The sequence below is a fragment of the Pongo abelii genome, chromosome 17 (assembly GCF_028885655.2).
Source record: "Pongo abelii isolate AG06213 chromosome 17, NHGRI_mPonAbe1-v2.0_pri, whole genome shotgun sequence".
NCBI classification, from domain to species: Eukaryota; Metazoa; Chordata; class Mammalia; order Primates; family Hominidae; genus Pongo; species Pongo abelii.
Window position 1 is genome coordinate 85,023,967 of NC_072002.2, and position 23,729 is coordinate 85,047,695.

The 23,729-nt window shown below is 40.2% G+C and overlaps 2 protein-coding genes across 5 annotated transcripts in view; both read right to left on the reverse strand.

Moving 5' to 3' along the window:
- The window catches only part of CD226 (CD226 molecule), a 141,339-nt gene extending 136,860 nt beyond the window's left edge, over positions 1-4,479 (reverse strand). The window contains exons 1-2 of one of the 2 annotated variants that reach the window (XM_054538076.2): positions 3,312-4,479; positions 2,497-2,640 (exon numbers count right to left, since the gene is read on the reverse strand). The gene's annotated coding sequence lies outside the window, so the exon portion shown is untranslated. The remainder of the gene's footprint in view (positions 1-2,496; positions 2,641-3,311) is intronic. The other variant, XM_054538077.2, reaches the window with a different exon arrangement.
- Positions 4,480-5,487: 1,008 nt separating this feature from the next.
- The window catches only part of RTTN (rotatin), a 204,391-nt gene continuing 186,149 nt past the window's right edge, over positions 5,488-23,729 (reverse strand). For all 3 annotated transcript variants that reach the window (XM_024236082.3, XM_054538073.2, XM_054538074.2), the window contains 5 exons: positions 23,063-23,265; positions 19,891-20,158; positions 8,060-8,163; positions 6,877-6,946; positions 5,488-5,920 (listed from right to left, as the gene is read on the reverse strand). In XM_024236082.3, coding sequence (XP_024091850.3) covers positions 5,835-5,920; positions 6,877-6,946; positions 8,060-8,163; positions 19,891-20,158; positions 23,063-23,265 — 731 coding nt within the window. In that variant the 3' untranslated portion in view covers positions 5,488-5,834. The remainder of the gene's footprint in view (positions 5,921-6,876; positions 6,947-8,059; positions 8,164-19,890; positions 20,159-23,062; positions 23,266-23,729) is intronic.

The following is a 23,729-nucleotide window of genomic DNA, read 5'->3' on the forward strand; positions in this document are numbered from 1 at the left end:
AAATATATTTAGATACATATATATGTAATATATATTTAGATTCATATATGTAATATATATTTACATACATAAAATGTTAAAGGTACATATTTAAAATGTTGCAATTAATTTTATTTTTCAATTAGCCAGTTTTAAATTACTGTCCGTGAAAATGCTGGCAATCTGTTCACATCAACCATTCTATTTCCCAGCCTCATTTCTCCCTGAGGAGAAGGTGGACCCTGACAGCTGATGGCTGCATTTCATAGGCATAAACTCCACAGACAGCATTTGGCTTTACACTGGAAAGGCATCTGACTTCTTTCTCTGACGCTAATATTTTTAGCTCTGAATGCAGCTAGAATTAATCACAAAGTCTAAATGCAGACTGAATAAATTCAATAAGCATCTAATCTTATTTACTTGAGAAGACAATACTTTTTTTTCTTTTTTTTTTACCCCTAATTACATCAGTTTTCTCTCAAATCAAGAACATTGGTGGACACTGGTGGATGCTGAACCAAACACCACCTCCCCTTCTCTATTAGCAGTGGCCTGTGCTACTGGATCTGGCGATGTGCCCAAATAAGGGACTGCAATTCTCGGCCTCTCTTGAAGCTTTGAGTGACCATATGCTGTTCTGTCTGAGATGTGAGCTCTAGTTATTGGACCTGTCTTTTGGGAAGGCTCCTTAAAGGGAAACACAGCTGAGGAAGTCCTTTTCCAGCCTTTCTCCTTCCTGATGTCCATGAGGTAACTTCCTAAAGGAAACGTGCAAAGACAGAGCAGAAAAGCAGGCAGTTGGGTCCCTGAGGACACTGTTAGCTATAGACTGCCCATGTGTGCCTTTCCTGGGACGCAAACAACAACAACAAAAACAGTAAAAAGAAAAAGAAACTCCTCTCTTACTGAAGCCATTATTATTTTGGAGTTTCTCCTCAGTGAAATGTGGCTATTCCTAGCAGATACAAAATATAACTTTAAACCAGGTATTATACCCATAAACTGATTCTTTGCAATCCAATCTTTATGAATATGACCAGAAAACAATTAAAAACAGTAAGTTCCCATTTTATAATGTTTACTTCCATGGTAAGCCAAAGAAAGAATGTTCCAATAAACTGTTTGAAGAAATAATGTTTTCAGAATTTACACAGAACTGCAAGCAATCTGCTACCAGACTACCAAGTATCGCTGCCCAGAAGAACCCAAATGGGTGCAGATACTCCAAAGGCACAAGCATTGGCAGAGGCCAAAGTGAGGTAAGGATGCCACTGAAAAGTAGAAATGTGTCAAAGAACATTACCTTGGAGTCTGTACTAAAACACTTTTTTTTTTTTTTTAGCTTTCATGCAAAATTAGTTAAAAAGAAATTTATTGAATGTTACCATATGGGTATTTTGTAAAACATGGGTCTAAAGATTTTTTTTTTCTGAAGCAGATTCCTCCAATGTGGAAGGAGCAAACAAAATGCAAAACTGAACGTTGTTGGAAACATTTAAAGTAGGATCACACTGAGCTCCTTCTGTGTTGCTGCCAATCTCAGAACCCCGGGGTCTTGGCATAGTCTTTTGTACCTCTGAGCCTTGAGGCCCAGCGAAGTCCCACACAGCCCCAGGTGCGGGACTTGAGTCGTATAAGGAAACTTGAGTTGTATGATGAATTTCCTATGATAAATTTTAAGTTACGAAGAATAAACTCTATGTTTCCCAAAACTAAGTTTCCTAATTGACCAAAACAATAGCATTTTATCGTCCATGCCCCTTAATCTTTGGATAACAGTGATCAATGGGAAGAAAAAAAAATGGCTACTCCCAAATTGAAGGATTTTTTTTAAGCTAAGATTTTGTTTTGGTTACTAAGGTTATAATTTTTTGAATCTTCCATTTACACAAGTCAGATGGAAAAAGAGCAATATTTTGCCAACTGACACTCAATCAAGACAACATGACAAGCAGAACAAAATGTGCCCACCCCAGGTGTATATAATGCCTGTACGCAGTGCTTTGTGAGACTCGGGTTCTCAATGGCGCCTTGCCAAGTGTCTGGGCAATCAGTCCTCCCAGGACTGTGGACATGCACTCCACCAGGAACCAACAATCCTTTTGGGATGCTGGAACCTTAGCTTTCACAGCCCAACTCACTTTCCAGCACATCCCCTCCCAGAGGGGAGGAAAGTTTGCAAGGACACAAAAGATTTAAAGTTTTTGCTTAAACAGATGTTTTTGAGAATTTTGTAAGAACAAAAAATCACTGATGACATCTAAGGGATAACTATGTACCAGGCTAAGCACTCAGTCCTCTCACCAACTGCACAAGGTAGGTGTCCTCATCCCCAGTTAGACTTGAGCCTGTTCCAGGTTTCTAACAATTGCAGTGGTGAGGCCAGGGTTGATTCCTGGTCCACAGGACTCAAGAGCCCTCTACTCTTAACCGCTCTATTATGCTCTCTCATTCACTGAAATAACTGCAAGCAGATCTTAATGCAGAAGCGGGGATGCCAGTCATTACTCTTACCCATCACTCTGCCAAATCCGAGGAACATCACGAGTCAAGAAGCAGACTTGGGGCTCTGGCAACCTCAAGAAATGGGGAATACACAAGGTGCAGCCCCAAAGACTGATGATGCAAAATGACCACGGATGATGAGTCCATTTAACACTACAAAAGAAAATTGGTGATCTGGAGTTAAATAGGCAAAATTCTGCTGTTGTTTTTTTTTTTTTTTTTTTTGCTCCATTCTTTATAGAACACCAAAAAAAGAGGTACATTAGCTATTCATTTCTGTACGTGTTTTTAGGAAGAGTGGGAAAAGGGTCTAGCCAGGTCTGCTAACACTACTTTCCTACTAGCTTCCTGTTTTCAAAACTAATGGCTGCCTCCTCCCTCAAACTGCTCAAGTCTTAAGCCCAGAAGCCTCAGTATCAATGTCTGCACTTCATGTGTGATGTGGCACTACCTTTTTGTGCTTCCATAGCGCACATACACTAACTCGGCCCACCAAAAATGCTAGGATATGGAGAAATTGGACACCATGAAGTATGAACTAGTCCCCTGCACCTATTTCCTGGATCCTTGCTTAAACTTGGGCAGGTATGAAAGAAAAAATACTTGGTTCACATTCAAGAGACCCAGATTCAAGTCCTGATTTCATCAGGCAGCAGTTAAGTGATATGAAATAATTTTCGTGTTCTAGGCAGTTTTCTGTAATCATGGGGATTAATCAGTGGTTCTCAAACTGTGGTGAGCAGAACCTGGAGAGCTTGCTAAAAATTCTTCTAGACACAAGTCTGCCTCATTGAGCCCAGGAATCTGCATTTCAATGCACACACCTGAGGATTCTGATGCTGGTCCGCAAGGGAGAGGCAGGGCAGCTGCTACAGCAGTAGGCCAGTCATCTCAAGGTTCCTGCTGAAACGTCTTCCCCACTGGCTGACAGGGCACAATCCCAGGAGACCTAGTTGCAAGGACTGTCCCCCAGGATCTGGACTACAGCGTGCACCCGAGCTTTACATTCCTGGACACCAAGAGAGGCAAATCCAAGTTCCCCTAAAGCCATGGTCCCTCTCCTTTTTCCAAGGTCTGCAGTCCTCCTGGGCTTTGGCAGGTAACATTTCTGGATGGTTCTGACTACTAGGCTACAAATCTCCCTCTGGTACTACTGTGAACTGCTAGGGAAAATGATGAGTTACAACAATTCTTCCTGGTTCCAAGAAGATGAGGTAGTGCCTACTCTGATATGTGAATCAGTCAATCAATGAACCATAATATCATTTCCCTGAAGAGAACAAATTTTTGTTGAAAAACGGTGTTTATCTATAAGATTCAAACACAAAAAGAAATATTTCAGTGGGGGTGGTAGAGGGGCAGAATAAATGGTTTATAAAGAAAAGTGGTTTATAAAGAAAAGCCAAACTTCTTTGCAGTTATCCTGGGTTCCAACCTCCACTTCACTGATAACCAACCACAGTCAATGAGCACACTACTTAACCGCTCTGCGCCTCTGCTTATTCACCTGGAACACAAAGACATTGGTAGTATTTTAGAAAAAGATAGATTAAATGACAAAAGTTCCAAGAATAATAGCTGGGACATAGAAGGAGGAGTTATAAAGGAGTTACGAAGGGAGTTAGAAATTCATTTCATTTACTTATCAGTGAGGGCTAATTAGAGAATTCCAGAAAAATGGCAAAAAATATAAGACACCGGGAGAAAAGGGAAAAATAATTCCCAAGATTCCTGCTCTCAGAATTGTTGAGTTTTCCGCTACACATTAACTTGGGCGGCTCAGAAACTTCTGAGCTTCCTAGATTTATTTTTCAGATCTCGAATCAATTAATTCTCAGACATTACAAACTTAACTGTTACTATTTCTGTATTTAACATAAATTTTGTCCTCATACTTCCAGCTTAAATAACATCATTGCTTATTTTATTGCTGTTTGCAATTTAACAGCACTTAAAATGATTTTTTCCTTTCAGTTTTTCTGAAAACATTATCCTAAATGAATCTATATGTATACATGTATATGACATATATGTATATACAAACATATATATATTAATAGTTCACCTTTTATTTCTCTTACACACAATTTTCTCACTTTGAAAAGTGTTGGGAAAGTTGCTGAAAGTGATTAGTACTTGATTTTGGTTTAAGTGCTGAATTAAAAACTACAGGTTAAGTAAGATTATGTAATAGAGTACAGAGCTTGTTCCTCCTGCATTTTTTTTTGTTTTGTTTTGTTTTTGTTTTTTTGAGATAGAGTCTTGCTTTGTCACCCATGCTGGAATGCAGTGGCATGATCTCAGCTCACTGCAACCTCCCTGCCTCCCAGGTTCAAGAGATTCTCGTGCCTCAGCCACTGGAGTAGCTGGGATTATAGACGCTCAAGACCAGGAATGGCTAATTTTTGTATTTTTAGGAGAGATGGGATTTCACCATGTTGCCCAAGCTGGTCTCAAACTCATGGCCTGAAATGATCCACCCACCTTGGTCTCCCAAAGAGCTGAAATTATAAGCATGAGCCACCAAGCCTGGCCATCTTCTGCATTTTTCAGTCTTACTCTATTCTTCACGATGTTTTAGGCTGAGCTAAATTTGAACCCAGGCTTATATAGCCCCAACTCTATTTCTTTTTTCTTTATTACACAGCCTTGCAGAAAACAATGGTGAAGATTATAAATGTAATGATTTAAGAGTCATCTAGAAAGAAGATAACATCACTAAAACTTGCCCAAGAAAGCTACTTACAAATCATGTACACTTACTTCCACACAGCCCTTTACAAATAATGCACACTTACTTCTACACAGCCCCTTTCCAGTATGGATGCTCTGGATAACAGAAAGTTTTGAAAATAAGGATTTGTACTGACAGAGCCAAATTTTACATCAGTTAAAATTTAAAAAAAGAGAGAAACAACCAGGACACAATGTCTTATTTCAACTCCTAAAATTAATATTCATGAGACTGATAAAAGTCTGTAAGCAGCAATTATTAGTCAATTTTTAGTTTCTAAAAATATTGTTTTATTAAATAACTGTTAAATAGGATTTTTACAAAATAAATGGCATAGAAAAGGGTAAAAATGTTTATGTTCCCAGAACTTTCTATGCCTTTTCAACAGAAAGGAAAAGGCACAGAAACTTGTCAGCTGCTATTACTTCTGGAGAGCTGCCACGACTGGACGGTGTTGGAGTATCACCAGTTCTCTCTCTGATGGGAAAGAAGGGGATCAACACTTTGTAGAGAGGTAGCATGTCTTCAGGTAACAGCTGCTACACACAGCTGGCTTCAACTTTAGCTCCCCTGTTGATGACTGTCAGCTTCAAGGTGTAGCATCTCATGGCACTCAGGAAGAATTAAGGAGTTGCACGAGGTTTTCAAGACATTTCAAGTAATAGGCATTTAGAGGGTTTGCTTCTGAGTTTGGGAAAGCTGAGATAGAAAAATAAGAGTACAGAAATACTAGTTTACGAAACTTGGTACTACACTTAAGAGGCACACACATAAACAAATACATATGAACAGGATTTATATATAATTTAAAGCTCTAAGTTCTTGATGTAATAGCATTCCAGAATATTCTGCATTTTTTAAAAAACAAACAAGTTACAAAATTAATACATTTTTTAAATTAACAGCTTACCCAGAGTATTTTTTAAAAAGTACCCCCCATAATGGATACCATTAACTATAATTCCAAATGAATGCCATTACTCATTTTTTATGTACCATCCTTCCTAAAGCATAAACTTTAACTTCACTAGCTCCAGAAATTCATGGTCACAGCTAAAACAAACTAAAACCTCCCCTGCTTAAAAAAAAATCAGGCTATAAAAACACAAATAACCAACAGATATATTACAGTACAGGAAAGACACAATTCAGTGTTTTAGCATAAAAAATGTTCAGAGAATAACGCTCACTGAAATTTGGTGTCACTAAAAATGAATAATGTGCTTTGAAAAGAAAACCGTCTCTAGTATTGTGACCACATCACAGGGAAATGTGGATATAAGGGTAACAGGATCAATCCTTGGAAGACTGTCCTCCAGCTCCCTGACGTTAGATCCAAGTTTTCTGCTCACAGTTAATTCTAATTGGGCCAGTTCTTATCACTAAGAACATACTTCAGCACAGTGGTCACTGTTGGCAAAGAAAATTTAGTACAAAAATAAGACGAAGATCATAGATGCATTTTTAGAAGCGATCACATCTTAAACCTTCATCTATTTTATTATTTTTAAAAATGATATAATTAAAGCACATACTGAATATTGGCACATTTTACAATGCCATTTTGCTGTGGCCTGTCCAAATATCTCATTAATCAGAAAATTCACTTAATAGCTTCCAGGTTTAACTATAATCTCTTTCTTATTGCAACTTACTTTTCTTTGCTAAGGAGTATGCTTCATCCACTCTTCTTTTTACTGATGGGCTTTTCAAAGCTGTTTTTGCCTAGAACAATCCATTAATTAGGTTTCTTGCCATGTGTTATGGATCATGATAGCAAAACACTAATTCTGCCCATTGCTAACTACAGTATTAAACAGAATATTATGAAATATAATAATATAACTAGAGAGTTCTATCTTAGTATAATACATCCTATTGAGCCAATCCCCTTGCACATTCTGAAGTCTTGCCCATATCCTCTTATCTAACTTGATTCTTTCTCTATTCCCATTTTCTTTCTTCCCTTCTCTTTTACTCCTTCTCCCCCAATCTCAATTTGCTATTTTAAACTAGTCAAACTTGGTTTCAGTTTTTCATATTCCCTCGAACCTCAGATTTCTGATCACGTATACCAAATGTTAGCAGTTGGCCAACAAATATTTATGGAGTAACTACAAAGTGCCAAATCCTGTGCTAAGCTCTGGGGATACCCAGGTGAGAAAGAAAACAACAGCCTCTTGTCCTTGTGTACGTGACTCTGGCCAGCAGGGAGAAAACTAGCCCAGGCAGAGACAGTCAGCTGAGAGAACACCGTTCTAGGATGGCTGTCTATCCTAACGCTGTCACTTGGCTACTATTTAATCACTAGATACTTATGGGTATTTCCCTTAGGAATGAGATGTCTGCAATAAAGCAGAAGTCCAAAGGCCAGAGAAAGAGTAGAACACAAATCTCCACGTTGCCTGCCCTTTTCTCAGAGCAGGCTTTGTGCTGCAGTCTTACAAGAACTGAGCTAGAGAAAGGGGAATTGTACAATTGGATAAAACTTTTGTTACTCAGTTTTACTTTAAGATGTGTTTTCCCTTGATACATCTTTTAGAAGAAACAATCTATACTAAAATTGCAATAATACAGTAAATCAATTTAAATTAAGAGGAAAAAGTCAGTTCAGAGATTCTCTTCTAAACTGAGACATTCTGTTGAAATGATTAAATAAAAAGATTTCAACTGATGGTTTACTAATTGTATGAATGAGCAAAGGGAACACGGGTCTTTGATTTTGTCTTTTTTCTTTTGCTGTAACTCTTGACACCTTTGGATGTATCCTAAGAGTTTATACCTGGGTTACACCTCGTTGTTTGCTCCCCAGGTGTAACAATGATTTTTAAAACTGACCTTCTGATAATTGTATATCAGAGCCCAAAGCGCAGCTGCTCCAATCCTCTGAGCATTTTGATTCTCACTTTCCAGACAGGCAGCAAGCACAGTAATGACTTTTTCTAAAAATGAACATATATTTTAAAAAGGTTCCGTCCCAGACACTGCATTGTATTGTTATCTTGGACTAGTCAGACACCCCCCTTTTCCCATTAGAGTGCACACATAAAGCTGCTATCACTAGACTATGGCAAAACCAATCTTTTATGCCGTGTGGTACGTGGGAGGACAACCTCAAAACATTGTTTTCATGTCAGGCACAGAAAGGTCAAAGACACTGAAGCGGCCTCATTTTTTGGCCGGAATTCAAGAAAAGGCACATTCATTTAAAGACCACAAGTGTGCAAAAATAAGTATACAATTAGTTACATTAATGAGTTACTCAATTACAGCTAACATTTTGGCAGGCAGAAAAACAGATCTGCTTTCATGATAAATTATAAAGACTATCATACAAACATATCAATAGCATGAGCTACTATATAAAAATGATAATCAAATATCACACTGGTTGATGCTTTTAAAAATGACTAGGGTGGCTGGCAAGATGGCTGAATAGGAACAGCTCCGGTCTGCAGCTTCCAGTGAGATCAATGCAGAAGGCGGGTGATTTCTGCATTTCCAACTGAGGTACCCGGCTCGTCTCACTGGGACTGGTTAGACGATGGGTGCAGCCCATGAAGGGCGAGCCAAAGTAGGGTGGGGTGTCGCCTCACCCAGAAATCACAAAGGGTGGGGGATCTCCCTCCCTTAGCCAACGGAAGCTGTGAGAAACCGTGCCCCGAGGAACGGTGCATTCCGGCCCAGATACTACGCTTTTCCCACGGTCTTTGCAGCCTGCAGACCAGGAGATTCCCTTGGGTGCCTATACCACCAGGGCCCAGGGTTTCAAGCACAAAGCTGGGCGGCCATTTGGGCAGACACCAAGCCAGCTGCAGGAGATTTTTCATACCTCAGTAGTGCCTGCAATGCCAGCGAGACAGAACTGTTCAGTCCCCTGGAAAGGGGGCTGAAGCCAGGGTGCCAAATGGCCTAGCTCAACAGATCCCACACCCATGGAGCCCAGCAAGCTAAGATCCACTGGCTTCAAATTCTCACTGCCATCACAGCAGTCTGAAGTCGACCTGGGACGCTCGAGCTTGGTGGGGAGAGGGGTGTCCACCATTAATGAGGCCTAAGTAGCCGGTTTCCCCCTCACAGTGTAAACGAAGCCACTGGGAAGTTCAAACTGGGCAGAGCCCACCACAGCTCAGCAAAGATGCTGTACCCAAACTGCCTCTCTAGATTCCTCCTCTCCGAAAGAAAGGCAGCAGCCCCAGTCAGGGGCTTATAGATAAAACTCCCACCTCCCTAGGACAGAGCACCTAGGGGAAGGGGCGGCTGTGGGCGCAGCTTCAGCAGACTTAAATGTTCCTGCCTGCTGTCTCTGAAGAGAGCAGTAGACCTCCCAGCACAGTGCTCAAGCTCTGCTAATGGACAGACTGCCTCCTCAAGTGGGTCCCTGATGTTCATGCCTCCTGACTGGGAGACACCTCCCAACAGGTGTCGACAGACACATCATACAGCAGAGCTCCAGCTGGCATCTGGGGGGTGCCCTCTGGGACAAAGCTTCCAGAGGAAGGAGCAGGCAGCAACCTGCTATTCTGTAGCCTCCGCTGGTGATACCCAGGCAAACAGGGGCAGAAGTGGACCTCCAGCCAACTCCCAAAGACCTGCAGCAGAGGGGCCTGTTAGGAAAAAAACTAACAAACAGAAAGGAATAGCATCAACATCAACAAAAAGGACGTCCACACAAAAACTCCATCCGATGGTCACCAACATCAAAGACCAAAGGTAGATCAATCCACGAAAATGAGGAAAACCCAGTGCAAAAAGGATGAAAATTCCCAAAATCAGAATAACTCTTCTCTTCCAAAGGATCACAACTCCTCACCAGCAAGGGAACAAAACTGGATGGAGAATGAGTCTGACGAAGTGACAGAAGCAGGCTTCAGAAGGTGGGTAATAACAAACTCCTCCGAGCTAAAGAAGCATGTTCTAACCCAATGCAAGGAAGCTAAGAACCTTGATAAAAGGTTACAGGAAATGCTAACTAGAATAACCCGTTTAAAGAAGAACATAAATGACCTGATGGAGCTGAAAAACACAGCACGAGAACTTTGTGAAGCATATACAAGTATCAATAGCGAAATCGATGAATCAGAAGAAAGGATGTCAGAGATTGAAGATCAACTTAATGAAATAAAGCGTGAAGACAAGATTAGAGAAAAAGAAAAGAAAAGGAATGAACAAAGCCTCCAAGAAATATGGGACTATGTGAAAAGAAGAAACCTATGTTTGATTGGTGTACCTGAGAGTGATGGGAAAAAATGGAACCAAGCTGGAAAACACTCTTCAGGATATTATGCAAGAGAACTTCCCCAACCTAGCAAGACAGTCCAACATTCAAATTCAGGAAATACAGAGAACACCACAAAGACACTCCTCGAGAAGAGCAACCCCAAGACACATAATCATCAGATTCACCAAGGTTGAAATGAAGGAAAAAATGTTAAGGGCAGCCAGAGAGAAAGGTCGGATTACCCACCAAGGGAAGCCCATCAGGCTAACAGCAGATCTCTCTGCAGAAACCATATAAGCCAAAAGAGACTGGGGGCCAAAATCAAACATTCTTAAAGAATTTATCTTTTCTTTTTTTCGGGGGGAGAGGGATGGAGTCTTGCTCTGTCTCCCAGGCTGGAGTGCCGTGTGTGAGATCTCGGCTCACTACAACCTTCGCCTACCAGGTTTAAGCAATTCTTCTGTCTCAGCCTCCCGAGTAGCCAGGATGACAGGTGGGCACCACCACACCTGGCTAATTTTTTTGTATTTTTAATAGAGACAGGGTTTCACCATATGGGCCAGGCTGGTCTCAGACTCTGGATCTCATGATCTGCCCACCTCGGCCTCCCAAAAGGCTGGGATTACAGGTGTGAGCCACTGTGCCTGGCCCAAGAAAATAATTTTCAACCCAGAGTTTCATATCCAGCCATACTAAGCTTCATAAGTGAAAAATAAATAAAATCCTTTACAGAAAAGCAAATGCTGAGAGATTTTGTCACCAGCAGCCCTACCTTACAAGAGCTCCTGAAGGAAGCACTAAATATTGAAAGGAAAAACCAGTACCAGCCACTGCAAAAACATATCAAATTGTAAAGAACATTGATACTATGAAGAAACTGCATCAACTAACTGGTAAAAAATAAGTAGCTAGCATCATAATGACAGGATCAAATTCACACATAACAATATTAACCTTAAATGTAAACGGGCTAAATGCCCCAATTAAAAGACACAGACTGGCAAATTGGATAAAGTGCCAAGACCCATTGATGTGCTGTATTCAGGAGACCTATCTCATGTGCAAAGACACACATAGGCTCAAAATAAAGGGATGGAGGAAGATTTACTAAGCAAATGGCAAGGGGGGAAAAAAAAGCAGAGGTGGCAATCTTAGTCTCTGATAAAAAAGACTTTAAACCAACAAAGATCAAAAAAGAAAAAGAAGGGCATTACATAATGGTAAAGGGATCAATGCAACAAATAGAACTAACTATCCTAAATATATATGCACCCAATACAGGAGCAGCCAGATTCATATAGCAAGTTCTTAGAGACCTAAAAAGAGACTTAGACTCGCACACAATAATCATGGGAGACTTCAACACCCCACTGTCAATATTAGACACATCAACAAGACAGAAAATTAACAAGGATATTCAGGACTTGAACTCAACTCTGAGCCAAGTGGACCTAACAGACATCTACAGAACTCTCCACCCCAAATCAACAGAGTATACATTCTTCTCAGCACCACATTGCACTTATTCTAAAACTGACCACATACTTGGAAGTAAAACACTCCTCAGCAAATGCCAAAGAACTGAAATCATAACAAACAGTCTCCCACAGCACAGTGCAATCAAATTAGAACTCAGGACTAAGAAACTCACTCAAAACCACACAACTACATGGAAACTGAACAACCTGCTCCTGAATGACTACTGGGTAAATAACACAATTAAGGCAGAAATAAATCAGTTCTTTGAAACCAAAGAGAACAAAGACACAATATACCAGAATCTCTGGGACACAGCTAAAGGAGTGTTTAGAGGGAAATTTATAGCATAAAATGCTCACAGGTGAAAGGGGAAAGATCTAAAATCAACACCCTAACATCACAATTAAAAGAACTAGAGAAGCAACAGCAAACAAATTCAAAAGCTTGCAGAAGACAAGAAATAACTAAGATCAGAGCAGAACTGAAGGAGAGAGAGACACGAAAAACCCTTCAAAGAATCAATGAATCCAGGAGCTGGTTTTTTGAAAAGATTAACAAAATAGATCGCTAGCCAGATTAATAAAGAAGAAAGAGAGAAGAATCAAATAGACACAATAAAAAATGATAAAGGGGAGATCACCACTGATCCCACAGAAACATAAACTACCATCAGAGAATAGTATAAACACCTCTGTGCAAATAAACTAGAAAATCTAGAAGAAATGGATAATTTCCTGGACACATATACCCTGCCAAAACTAAACTAGGAAGAAGTCAAATCCCAGAATAGATCAATAATAAGTTCTGAAATTGAGGCAGTAATTAATAGCCTACCAACCAAAAAAAGCCCAGGACCAGATGGATTCACAGCCGAATTCTACCAGGCATACAAAGAGGAGCTGGTACCATTCCTTCTGAAACTATTCCAATCAATGGAAAAAGAAGGAATCTTCTCTAACTCATTTTATGAGGCCAGCATCATCCTGATACCAAAACCTGGCAGAGACACCCACACAAAAAGAAAATTTCAGGCCAATATCCCTGATGAACATCGATGTGAAGATCCTCAATAAAATACTGGCAAACTGAATCCAACAGCATGTCAAAAAGCTTATGCACCAAGATCAAGTCAGCTTCATCCCTGGGATGCAAGGCTGGTTCAACATACGCAAATCAATAGACGTAATCTCATCACATAAACAGAACCAATGACAAAAACCACATGACTATCTCAACAGATGCAGAAAGGCCTTCAAAAAAATTCAACACCCCTTCATGCAAAAAACTCTCAATAAACTAGGTATTGATGCAACATATCTCCAAATAATAAGAGCTATTTATGACAAACCCACCGCCAATATCACACTGAATGGGCAAAAGCTAGAAACATCCCTTTGAAAACCAGCACAAGACAAGGATGCCATCTCTTACCACTCCTATTCAACACAGTATTGGAACTTCTGGCCAGGGCAATCAGGCAAGATAAAGAAATAAAGGGTACTAAAACAGGAAAAGATTCAAGGGCAGGGTCTGTGAGTACAGCATCTGCTCACTGGTATTGGTTAGAGGGCAGCGTCTGCTCACTGGTGTTAGACAGAGGGCAGCATCTGCTCACTGGTGTTAGATAGAGGGCAGTGTCTGCTCACTGATATTGGTTAGAGGACAGCGTCTGCTCACTGGTATTAGTTACAGGGCAGCATCTGCTCACTGGTATTGGTTAGAGGGCAGCATCTGCTCACTGGTATTGGTTAGAGGGCAGCGTCTGTTCACTGGTATTGGTTAGAGGGCAGCGTCTGCTCACTGGTGTTAGATAGAGGGCAGCGTCGGCTCATTGGTGTGAGATAGAGGGCAGTGTCTGCTCACTGGTATTGGTTAGAGGGCAGCATCTGCTCACTGGTATTGGTTAGAGGGCAGCGTCTGTTCACTGGTATTGGTTAGAGGGCAGCGTCTGTTCACTGGTATTGGTTAGAGGGCAGCGTCTGCTCACTGGTATTGGTTAGAGGGCAGCGTCTGCTCACTGGTGTTAGATAGAGGGCAGCGTCTGCTCATTGGTGTTAGATAGAGGGCAGCGTCTGCTCACTGGTATTGGTTAGAGGGCAGTGTCTGTTCACTGGTGTTAGATAGAGGGCAGCGTCTGCTCACTGGTATTGGTTAGAGGGCAGCGTCTGCTCACTGATATTGGTTAGAGGGCAGCGTCTGCTCACTGATATTGGTTAGAGGGCAGCGTCTGCTCACTGGTATTAGTTACAGGGCAGCATCTGCTCACTGGTATTGGTTAGAGGGCAGTGTCTGTTCACTGGTATTGGTTACAGGGCAGCGTCTGCTCACTGGTGTTAGATAGAGGGCAGCGTCTGCTCATTGGTGTTAGATAGAGGGCAGCGTCTGCTCACTGGTATTGGTTAGAGGGCAGCATCTGCTCACTGGTATTGGTTAGAGGGCAGCGTCTGTTCACTGGTATTGGTTAGAGGGCAGCGTCTGTTCACTGGTATTGGTTAGAGGGCAGCGTCTGCTCACTGGTATTGGTTAGAGGGCAGCGTCTGCTCACTGGTGTTAGATAGAGGGCAGCGTCTGCTCATTGGTGTTAGATAGAGGGCAGCGTCTGCTCACTGGTATTGGTTAGAGGGCAGTGTCTGCTCACTGGTGTTAGATAGAGGGCAGCGTCTGCTCACTGGTATTGGTTAGAGGGCAGCGTCTGCTCACTGGTGTTAGATAGAGGGCAGCGTCTGCTCACTGATATTGGTTAGAGGGCAGCGTCTGCTCACTGGTATTAGTTACAGGGCAGCATCTGCTCACTGGTATTGGTTAGAGGGCAGCATCTGTTCACTGGTATTGGTTACAGGGCAGCGTCTGCTCACTGGTGTTAGATAGAGGGCAGCGTCTGCTCACTGGTATTGGTTAGAGGGCAGCGTCTGCTCACTGGTATTGGTTACAGGGCAGCGTCTGCTCACTGGTATTGGTTACAGTGCAGCGTCTGCTCACTGGTATTGGTTACAGGGCAGCGTCTGCTCACTGGTATTGGTTACAGGGCAGCGTCTGCTCACTGGTATTGGTTACAGGGCAGCGTCTGCTCACTGGTATTGGTTACAGGGCAGCGTCTGCTCACTGGTATTGGTTACAGGGCAGCGTCTGCTCACTGGTGTTAGATAGAGCGCAGCATCTGCTCATTGGTATTGGTTAGAGGGCAGTGTCTGCTCACTGTTATTTGTTAGAGGGCAGCATCTGCTCACTGGTATTAGTTACAGCGCAGTGTCTGCTCACTGGTACTGGTTAGAGGGCAGTGTCTGCTCACTGGTATTAGTTACAGGGCAGCATCTGCTCACTGGTACTGGTTAGAAGGCAGCGTCTGCTCACTGGTATTGGTTAGAGGGCAATGTCTACTCACTGGTATTAGTTACAGGGCAGCATCTGCTCACTGGTATTAGTTAGATGGCAGTGTCTGCTCACTGGTATTAGACCAACCACAATGCTAGTGTATTTTAGGAGCTCAATAAATATTCGTTGTGTGAAAGATTCCAGAATAAAATAAACAAAAATTTTGTCTATATAATTCAATTTTTTTATTTTAAGGGATTTTAAATATTTAACAAAAACAAAACAAAAAAAGCTGCTCCCTAAAGAGAACTGGAAATGTGCATCAGGACAATGTGAAAGGCAGGTGCAGTGATGTTTCGGGCACGCTGCAGCCGACTCCCTGAACACCTCATCTGCACTATCTGATGCCCTTTGGTTTTCCTGTATCATAACCTACCCAGAACCAAGCCATGTACGTAGCTTGCAGATGCAATTTATCACATGAGGTTATGGCTGCAAGTGCTACTCATCAGGGCACATCAAATGTCCCCTTATTAAATGGGAGGGTGATTTCCTTATGTTCCATCTGAGTAGCTTCAAGTGATGTTTTTAAATGTTGTCTCAAACACTGAGAATATATAACTCCAGTGATCTAAGTAAGTTTATAACTCCTTCAACCAGCTGCTATCTCTTAAAGCATTTTTAATAAAGTACTGTGTGTGTGTGTGTGTGTGTGTGTGTGTGTGTCAATTAATGTGGTGGGCCCTTCTGATAATGCAAGTGGATTGACTTTTTTAACAAAACAAATGTTATTGTGAAACATGCATATAACAAAGCAATAAAACAATTTTGAGTTTAACAAGTAAGTCTGAACTCTCATATAAATATTTAAATAACCTAAAGTGAATATACGGTAGTAAAATGTAAATAATGAGAAAGTAATGAGCTTTGAATATTACCTTCTTAATATAATTGGTTTAATTATAAGTTTAGGGATGTCAGTTTGGTAATTACAGTGAGTTGTCAGTTATGGTGACATTAATGTCTTAGAAAAGTTCTTAAAATTTTTACCCACCATTTCTTCAAATATTTCCTCTCCCATTCTCCTAGGACACTTCATTAAACACAAAGACTGTCTTGATACATCTGCTGTGTCACTTACCTTTGATTCTTTTAATCCCTTCTCGTCTTTTTAGCTTTCTCTGCTGCATTCTGGATAATATTTTTCAAATCTATCTTCTAATTCCTAAATTCTCTGCTATACCTAACTTGCTGTCAGACGTGTATATTAAGTTTTCAATTTTGGCTACTGAAGTTCTAGATTACTGTTGTAAAACAGAACTTCCTACAATAATGGAAATATTTATGTCTTGCTATTTAATAAGATAGCCACTAGCCACATGTAGTGAGTACAACTAAATAATTTTAATTAGTTTAAATTTAAATAGCTACATGTGGCTGATTATCATACTGCACAGTAAAGTTCTTGAAGTTCTGTTTGGTTCTTTTCAAATATTTCAACTTGTCAGTTTCCCATTTCCTAAAATTTTCAAGCTTGTCATTTATTTATCTAAATATGGTATAATTAAAGTTATTTTTAAACTCGTGCTTTGTAATTCCCATATTCAAAGTCTGGGCAGATAAACTGGTATTTTTATCCTTCTGCTGTTTCTTAACTACATGTTGCCATGTCTCCTAATGTGCTTGATTGTCTCTAACTTTGTACTGGTTAATGCTTTTGAAAAATTATTTGTAGAGGTTCCCTGAGGCCCAGTATGAACTTGTCTTTCATCCATCACCAAGGCAGTTTGCTTTCTGCTAAGTACCAGAGGCACCATCAATCGAAGACACCTCAAGCCAAGTTCACGGCCAACTTTGGGTGCCGAGCCCTATCAGAAGCAGTCTGTAGTACCCATTCTCACATTTTTTTTTCCTTTTCTTTACAGTCTCCTTCATGAAGTTTGGGAAACCAACTTATTTCTGACTTATCCATGTATTAAGAGAATGGTTCTTTGGAGGTCCAGCTTAATACAAGCAGGATAGCCAGTAAGAATCCCCACTTTGGGGAATCACGGCTTCTGTTCTCTCACCCCTCGATACTCCTCAACAAAAGCCAAGCATACAATCTTGGCAAATGCATTTGGGGCAAAATAATTTTCTATATAATTCTTACTTGTCTGGGCAAGACTTTCAATCAAAACTGGACTGGAAGTTTCTCACTATCTTTTCAGTTTCTGGATTATTTTGAGGTGCATTTTAATACAGCCTGTCTAGCATGTTATTGTTGTTTTCAGAGGAGACTTAGTATGGCATTACCAGAAACAAGGAATGTTCCAGATCTTTTTGTTTTTTTGTTTTTTTGTTTTTTTGTGTTTTTTTGGAGACGGAGTCTCACTCTGTTGCCCAGGCTGGAGTGCAGTGGCACGATCTTGGCTCACTGCAACCTCCGTCTCCCCGGTTCAAGCAATTCTCCTGCTGGGGACTACAAGATGCTCGCCACCATGCCTGGCTAATTTTTGTATTTTTAGTAGAGGCGAGGTTTCACCATGTTGGCCAGGCTGGTCTCAAACTCTTGACCTCAAATGATCCACCCACCACGGCCTCCCAAAGTGCTGGGGTTACAGTTGTGAGCCACCATGCCAAGCCCCAGATCTATTTTTTACCAGCAAGGTCAAGCTCCACTGCACACTCCACTCCTGACCATTTAAACCAGATGTGTGGGTGCTACCGATCAGAGACAGCCTTTCCTGGGAGACTTTTAAGCTGGCTGACTCTGCTAAGGCCTCCTCTGTAGATCCCCAAGTGGAAAGACAGGCATAGCCTGTGACATCCCTTTATAGTCCCACACAGAAACTGCATAGCTGATGTCTCTTATCTTACCTCTGCCTGAAAAGCCCACTGATCTCTAGTCTGTGGGGTAGGGGAAGCTTCTCACCAAAGTTTATCCATCTGCTTTAAGCTAATGAAGGAGAAAAAGCATAGCTGACTATAAAGAAATGCTAAAAATAATTCTAGAGGGGTCTAGAAGTGGAAAAATGCAGACTTCTCTCCTTCAGTTCTCAAAAAGCTTGACCTTTTTCCAACTCTCAATAATAAACTGGAGTAAGTAGTCCCCAAAGAAAAAAAAAATCATTCTAAGAAAGGTGAATAAACAATATCAGATGTTACTGAGCAGCTGCTATATACCAAGAATGGTCACAAACCCTTCACAGGCGCTCTCATTGCCCTAAGGAGGGATTATCATTACCCTCATTTTACAAATGTAAGGGCTGAAGCAGATACAGTGGGAGAAGATGGAAATAAAACCAGTCATGTACATCACGCAGCAACAGAGAACACAGCATCAACACAGCAGCCACCGGAAGGCAGAGTGCAAAATCCACAGTAAGGTTAGGTCTGGTATAAGCTAACTGAACTTTAAACATCTTTCTATATCGTATCTAGCAGTTGATTATCAGAATGCTTATCAGAAAAATAGAATCACAACTATATACACCACAAAATGTAAGAAGAATCATTTTCGTACACTTAGAAAACCCTTGATTTCACAGAAAAATGCCTCTGAGAAAAGTTTAAGTGAAAAACATGAAAGAACAAGAGAATGAATCCATCTTAAACATTTATCATGTACCAGAAATAGTGCTAGGCACTTTATGTGTGTTTATAAACTGATTCTTACCAAACCAAGAAGAGTGGGCTTCTTTTATAGATGAAGAAGCTGGGCCCAGCGAGGCTGCACCAGGCGACACTGGAGTGATGCCCTGGTGCACTGGGTCTGGAGCCCACCTTCTTCTGTTTTTCACTAGAACACATGTCTTTTATAAAACTCACTCCCCATGAAATTCACATACTCCTCACAGAGATAACATATGGTTGCAGAAAAAGATCTTTCTGATTCTTTTTGCTTCAATTTTTTTCTGAATCCTTACCAATCCTCGCCTCCATCTGTCCTACATCTCAGAGAATGAAGTCTCTGCGAGGCTAACTGCACCATCTGATCTCAAGCCCTGAACTCTCTCCGGTCTGCTTAGGATCTCTCTCAATCATCAAATATTTATTGAGTGCTCGCTACTTGCAGGCACAATTCTAGGTGCTACACATAAACAAACAAAGCAGACAAAAACCTCCTGACCCCATAAGAGCTTACCTTCATAGTGTGGGAAGACTAGGAATAGACAGATACATGAAACACATTGTCTATCAGATGGCGATAATACTATGGAGGGAAATAAAACCAGGAAAGGAAATAGTGAGAAGGAGGAAAGAGAAGGCAGAAAGAAGGGGTTGGGGGCTATTATATTAACACGTGGTTCCGGAGAGGCTTCATTGACATAGTAGCATTTGGTTGAAGATGCAGAGGAGGGGAGCCAGAGTTAGAGGAAGAGCAAGGAGGAGAGGGAGCAGAAGGTAAGGCCAGGCAGCCCTCATCCACAGCTCCCCTTCCTCCAGGTGTCCACTATGTGCACGGGAATGACATGATTTGCTAACCTCAGGAGACTCCTGGAAGCCCACGGAAGGCTGAAGCCATGCCTGATTCATTCCCATGCCTTCCACAGTGCCTTGAACACAGTGGGTGCTTAATAAATGCCTAGAAAATTATTTATAAAATTATTTGGTGTTGACCTGAACAGTCTATGAATAACTACATATATAAATGTATGTGTGTGTGAATACTTACCATTAGCCAGGATCTTGGGTTTATTAGCAGGACTGAAGCAAACATTATGAAAGATAAGAAGAGGCAATAAAGGGCTGCTCTTGTGCTTGTATTTGCTCATCTCTGTTAGTAAGTCTAGACAGCCATCAAGCCTCAGAATCATTTGTTGTCCATCTTCTCCAAATGATATATTCAGGAGTAACTTCAACCAAAGAATAGTCAGATTACTGAGATGTTTATTTCCTCCTTTCGGCAATGCTAGAGAGAGGAAGTTCTGTAAGAAGTTACTCTGTGGATAAATAGAGAGAATATTATTTTCTTCTCATATTTTTCATTATTTTCCTAGTCCCTTGGTGACCAATTAACTAACATTCTGATATACTCTTCCCCTACATTAATTTCCCCTTCTAATACCTTCTGAATACTCTTATTATTTCCAAGTATAAGTGAAAAAGGTAAGAAGAACAAAATAGTGCTCAAGTTTTAATTCCTGCTAATTATTTCCTCGTGATGGATGAAGTATACTATAGTTAACTCGTAATTATTTAGAATTGATAATTAAGTTTGGAGATTATTTCAGGGCTCTTGAGTTTTCTCTTCTCTCTGCCTTCTGGTGATTTTGCTATTCATTAAAAGCTACCCTATGGAAGGAAAAAAGGCAAAAATCCAAATCAGTCTTGAATACCAGTTAACAACTCTGGAAGTAGTGAGGGTATTTTGAATCACTGTAGCTACAGGTGTTGTTGTTGTTTTTATCAAATGTATAGATACATCTTACATTCACTTTATTCCAGGTACTTATCATTACAACTAAGAATTTCTGATGGCTACATGTCATTCTATTATTCTTACAGATGAGAAAGCTCTATTATTTGAACTGTAAGAGTCTTTTCAACCTCCAAATAAAGTCCCTTCCAAAAAACCCCACCAAACCCTTAACTATAAGAAAGATGATAAATTATTGCTTAGACTAATCTATATGCAAAGTATAGAAGTGCTGCATCAAGCTGCAGCCCATGGCAGCATGGAAACCACAGTTAGGTGGACATTTTAGAAATGAAATGCAATCACTTAACTTTTATGATTGCACAGAATAACTCTTCTCTCTCTCTGTTTAAATCTACTCCAGTTTATCTCTTAGGTTTTCCTAGACCAAAATCAAGATGTTGGCTTTAATCTATAAAATAAACAACGTTTTTATACAAAAGGACTCTGAGTGTTAAGAATGAAATGAGCTACAGAAACATTATCAACATTACCCACACAATAAGTAAACTGTAAAATTACATGCCCACTTTCAGCTGCATTTGCTGTCACTCACACCTACTCTCAGCCAAATTGACAGTTTTTAAATTCAACCCTTGCTGGATTTGGGACTGACAAGGGGTGATAAAGTAGATGTCAAATGTAAATGTGCTGTGAGCACTCCTTTTTTTTTCTTTGCTGCTTCTAAAGATGTTTTCAGACAATTTCCTACACCAGGTAGAATATGTAGAGATGTATACCATGGTAGAAAAAAAAAAACAGGATATTTCAGAGCCTAAGTTGTACAATAGCACCTGCTGCATTTTCTATGTCCTATAGATGAGTAATGAAGAAGTAGAAGTGTCAAGTGTCTGGGCTCATTATTACTTAATGCAGCAGAGGAATTCTCAGGCATTTCCTAATTAGAGCAGAGGAAAAAGACTTGATTAATCCATCCCTGGAAAGAGAGTCTGATCACACTTCATCAAAATATTCTTAAGTATAGCACTAGAATAACAGATTAAGAGTTGAACATATCTTAGAGATTATTTTGTTTAACCCAAATGAAGCTGAAAGAGAATAGGTCTCCAGCTCAAAGTCACAGACCAGACTCGAGATTGGCACTTACATTCCTTCTGGGTGCTCCCACTTAGCTTCCCACCAACGTGCTCTATAAGGAAGTGGTGGAAAGCACTGCCCCCGCTCTGCTCTCACATATGCAGAATCTCTTTCTTATGGATGCTAATCACATATATCCAGTTCAAGAGAATGTCTCATTTTGGAAATGATGCATGTATATGAATACATATATGAAGAAAATATATTCAAATATATATACATATGGTGACATACATGAACATATACATGAAGAAAATATCCAGCCATGTGCTGGTAAATAAACAACTGATTATGGTGAGGGTAGAAAAGATCCATGATTTGTACAGTTCGCTGAATTACGTGGTGTGATACACCCACTGTGGCTGATTTCAAAATAACAATGTAACATCAACTGGAATTTTTATAAAATTCCTGCAAATTTAAGATGACACTCATGAGTCAGTAGGAGGCTGGCTCCAACGTGCCACTGAAAACATTTTTCCTTGGTAAGATTGATCTTTCCATTTCCTTAGAAAGACCGATCTTTCTATTTATGTGGTGATAACAAAGTATCTTCTGAGGAGTTCAGGGAGAAGATACAGTAGAGGAAAAGGAGACTCAATTCTTATAAATGCTCTCAACTTTTGCAATTTATCTTGGCCTTCAAGTAAAAGAAATGGAAACACTCAAATTACAATACTAGTAAGTAATATATAATCTGATTACATTCAAATTTGAAGGGATTTTCCCAATTAGGGATTCTGTTTATACACATCTAAATACCGAATATAAGTGCACATGTGTACTAGAATTTATTTAACTCACTACATCCCTTTTAAATTACCTTAAGTTAAAATCAGTGATGAGAAGTCTAGATTGGGAACTGGAATCCTAGAGAACTCATAAAATTGCTTAATATGCCATAAGGAAGTTAAGTCTAACGGGGGGAAGTGGGCTGTGATTTCATAAACCATTTTGTCAATGAAATTAAGCTGAAATTGTTACTGCTCAATTTGGTCTGTTTAAGGACCAACATACTACTTTTATTATCTCCAATAAATGTAAGACGGCTTTCTAAAACCCTCATCTTTGAGAATGATAAAATACAATCTGAAAGCTAATAAGATAAATGAGAAGGAAATGGTATGACTCTACCTCCTGTCCCTCTGCACGTGTCATCTATCAACTGGCTTTAAACAAAGTGAACCTCTTAACCCTTTTATAATCCTTTAAAATAAAATGCCTCAAAATCATAATATATTAATCTTAGAAACAGAGTTGTAAACTTTCGACTGGAAAGATTATTTCACTGAGTGCCCTTTTAAGATACATGGGGAGTTTACTTGCTTACCTTCTGAATTACTCCTTTACAGTCATGTGACAAGGCCAGGTTTGAAAGAAGCATAAAAACCATCTGCTGAACCGTGGTGTTCTCCAGTGGCATCTGGGAAGCCAACTTTAGGATACACAGCATCAGAGAGTTGCTCACGGCTCCTCTATGTGTAGCTTGAACAGGGTGTTGCCCACAACTTGACCAACAAAGAGAACTGCAACCTTCAAAAATAACAGCCTATCACAATGTCTTCTCAGTTTCCCTGTTTAGTTTTTGAAGACACTAAGTGGCAAAGCATATCTGTCTAACAAAATGACTTGGCCATTAACCTGTGAATTGCAAATTAGCAATGGAGGCTAATGTTGGTGTCTACATTCAACCTAATAGATATACTGTCCTCACGGAGGGCCTAATTATCTCAATAAAGCACTTTAAGACACCAGGTTTATTTTTTAAAAAAGAATAAAATAAGCATACTAGGGTTTTTAATAGTTCCTAAAGAAAACATCTAAATAAAGGTCTGTGTAAAGGAACAGAATTTTAGAAATAGGAGATAACTTGTCTAATGTCTTCATTTTACATAACATACAAATAAGGAACATAATATCCCTGGGAAAGGGGACGGAACAAATACTATTTTCTGTATTTGGTCAACAAAGATATAGAGCTCAGAAAAGCCAGTTTG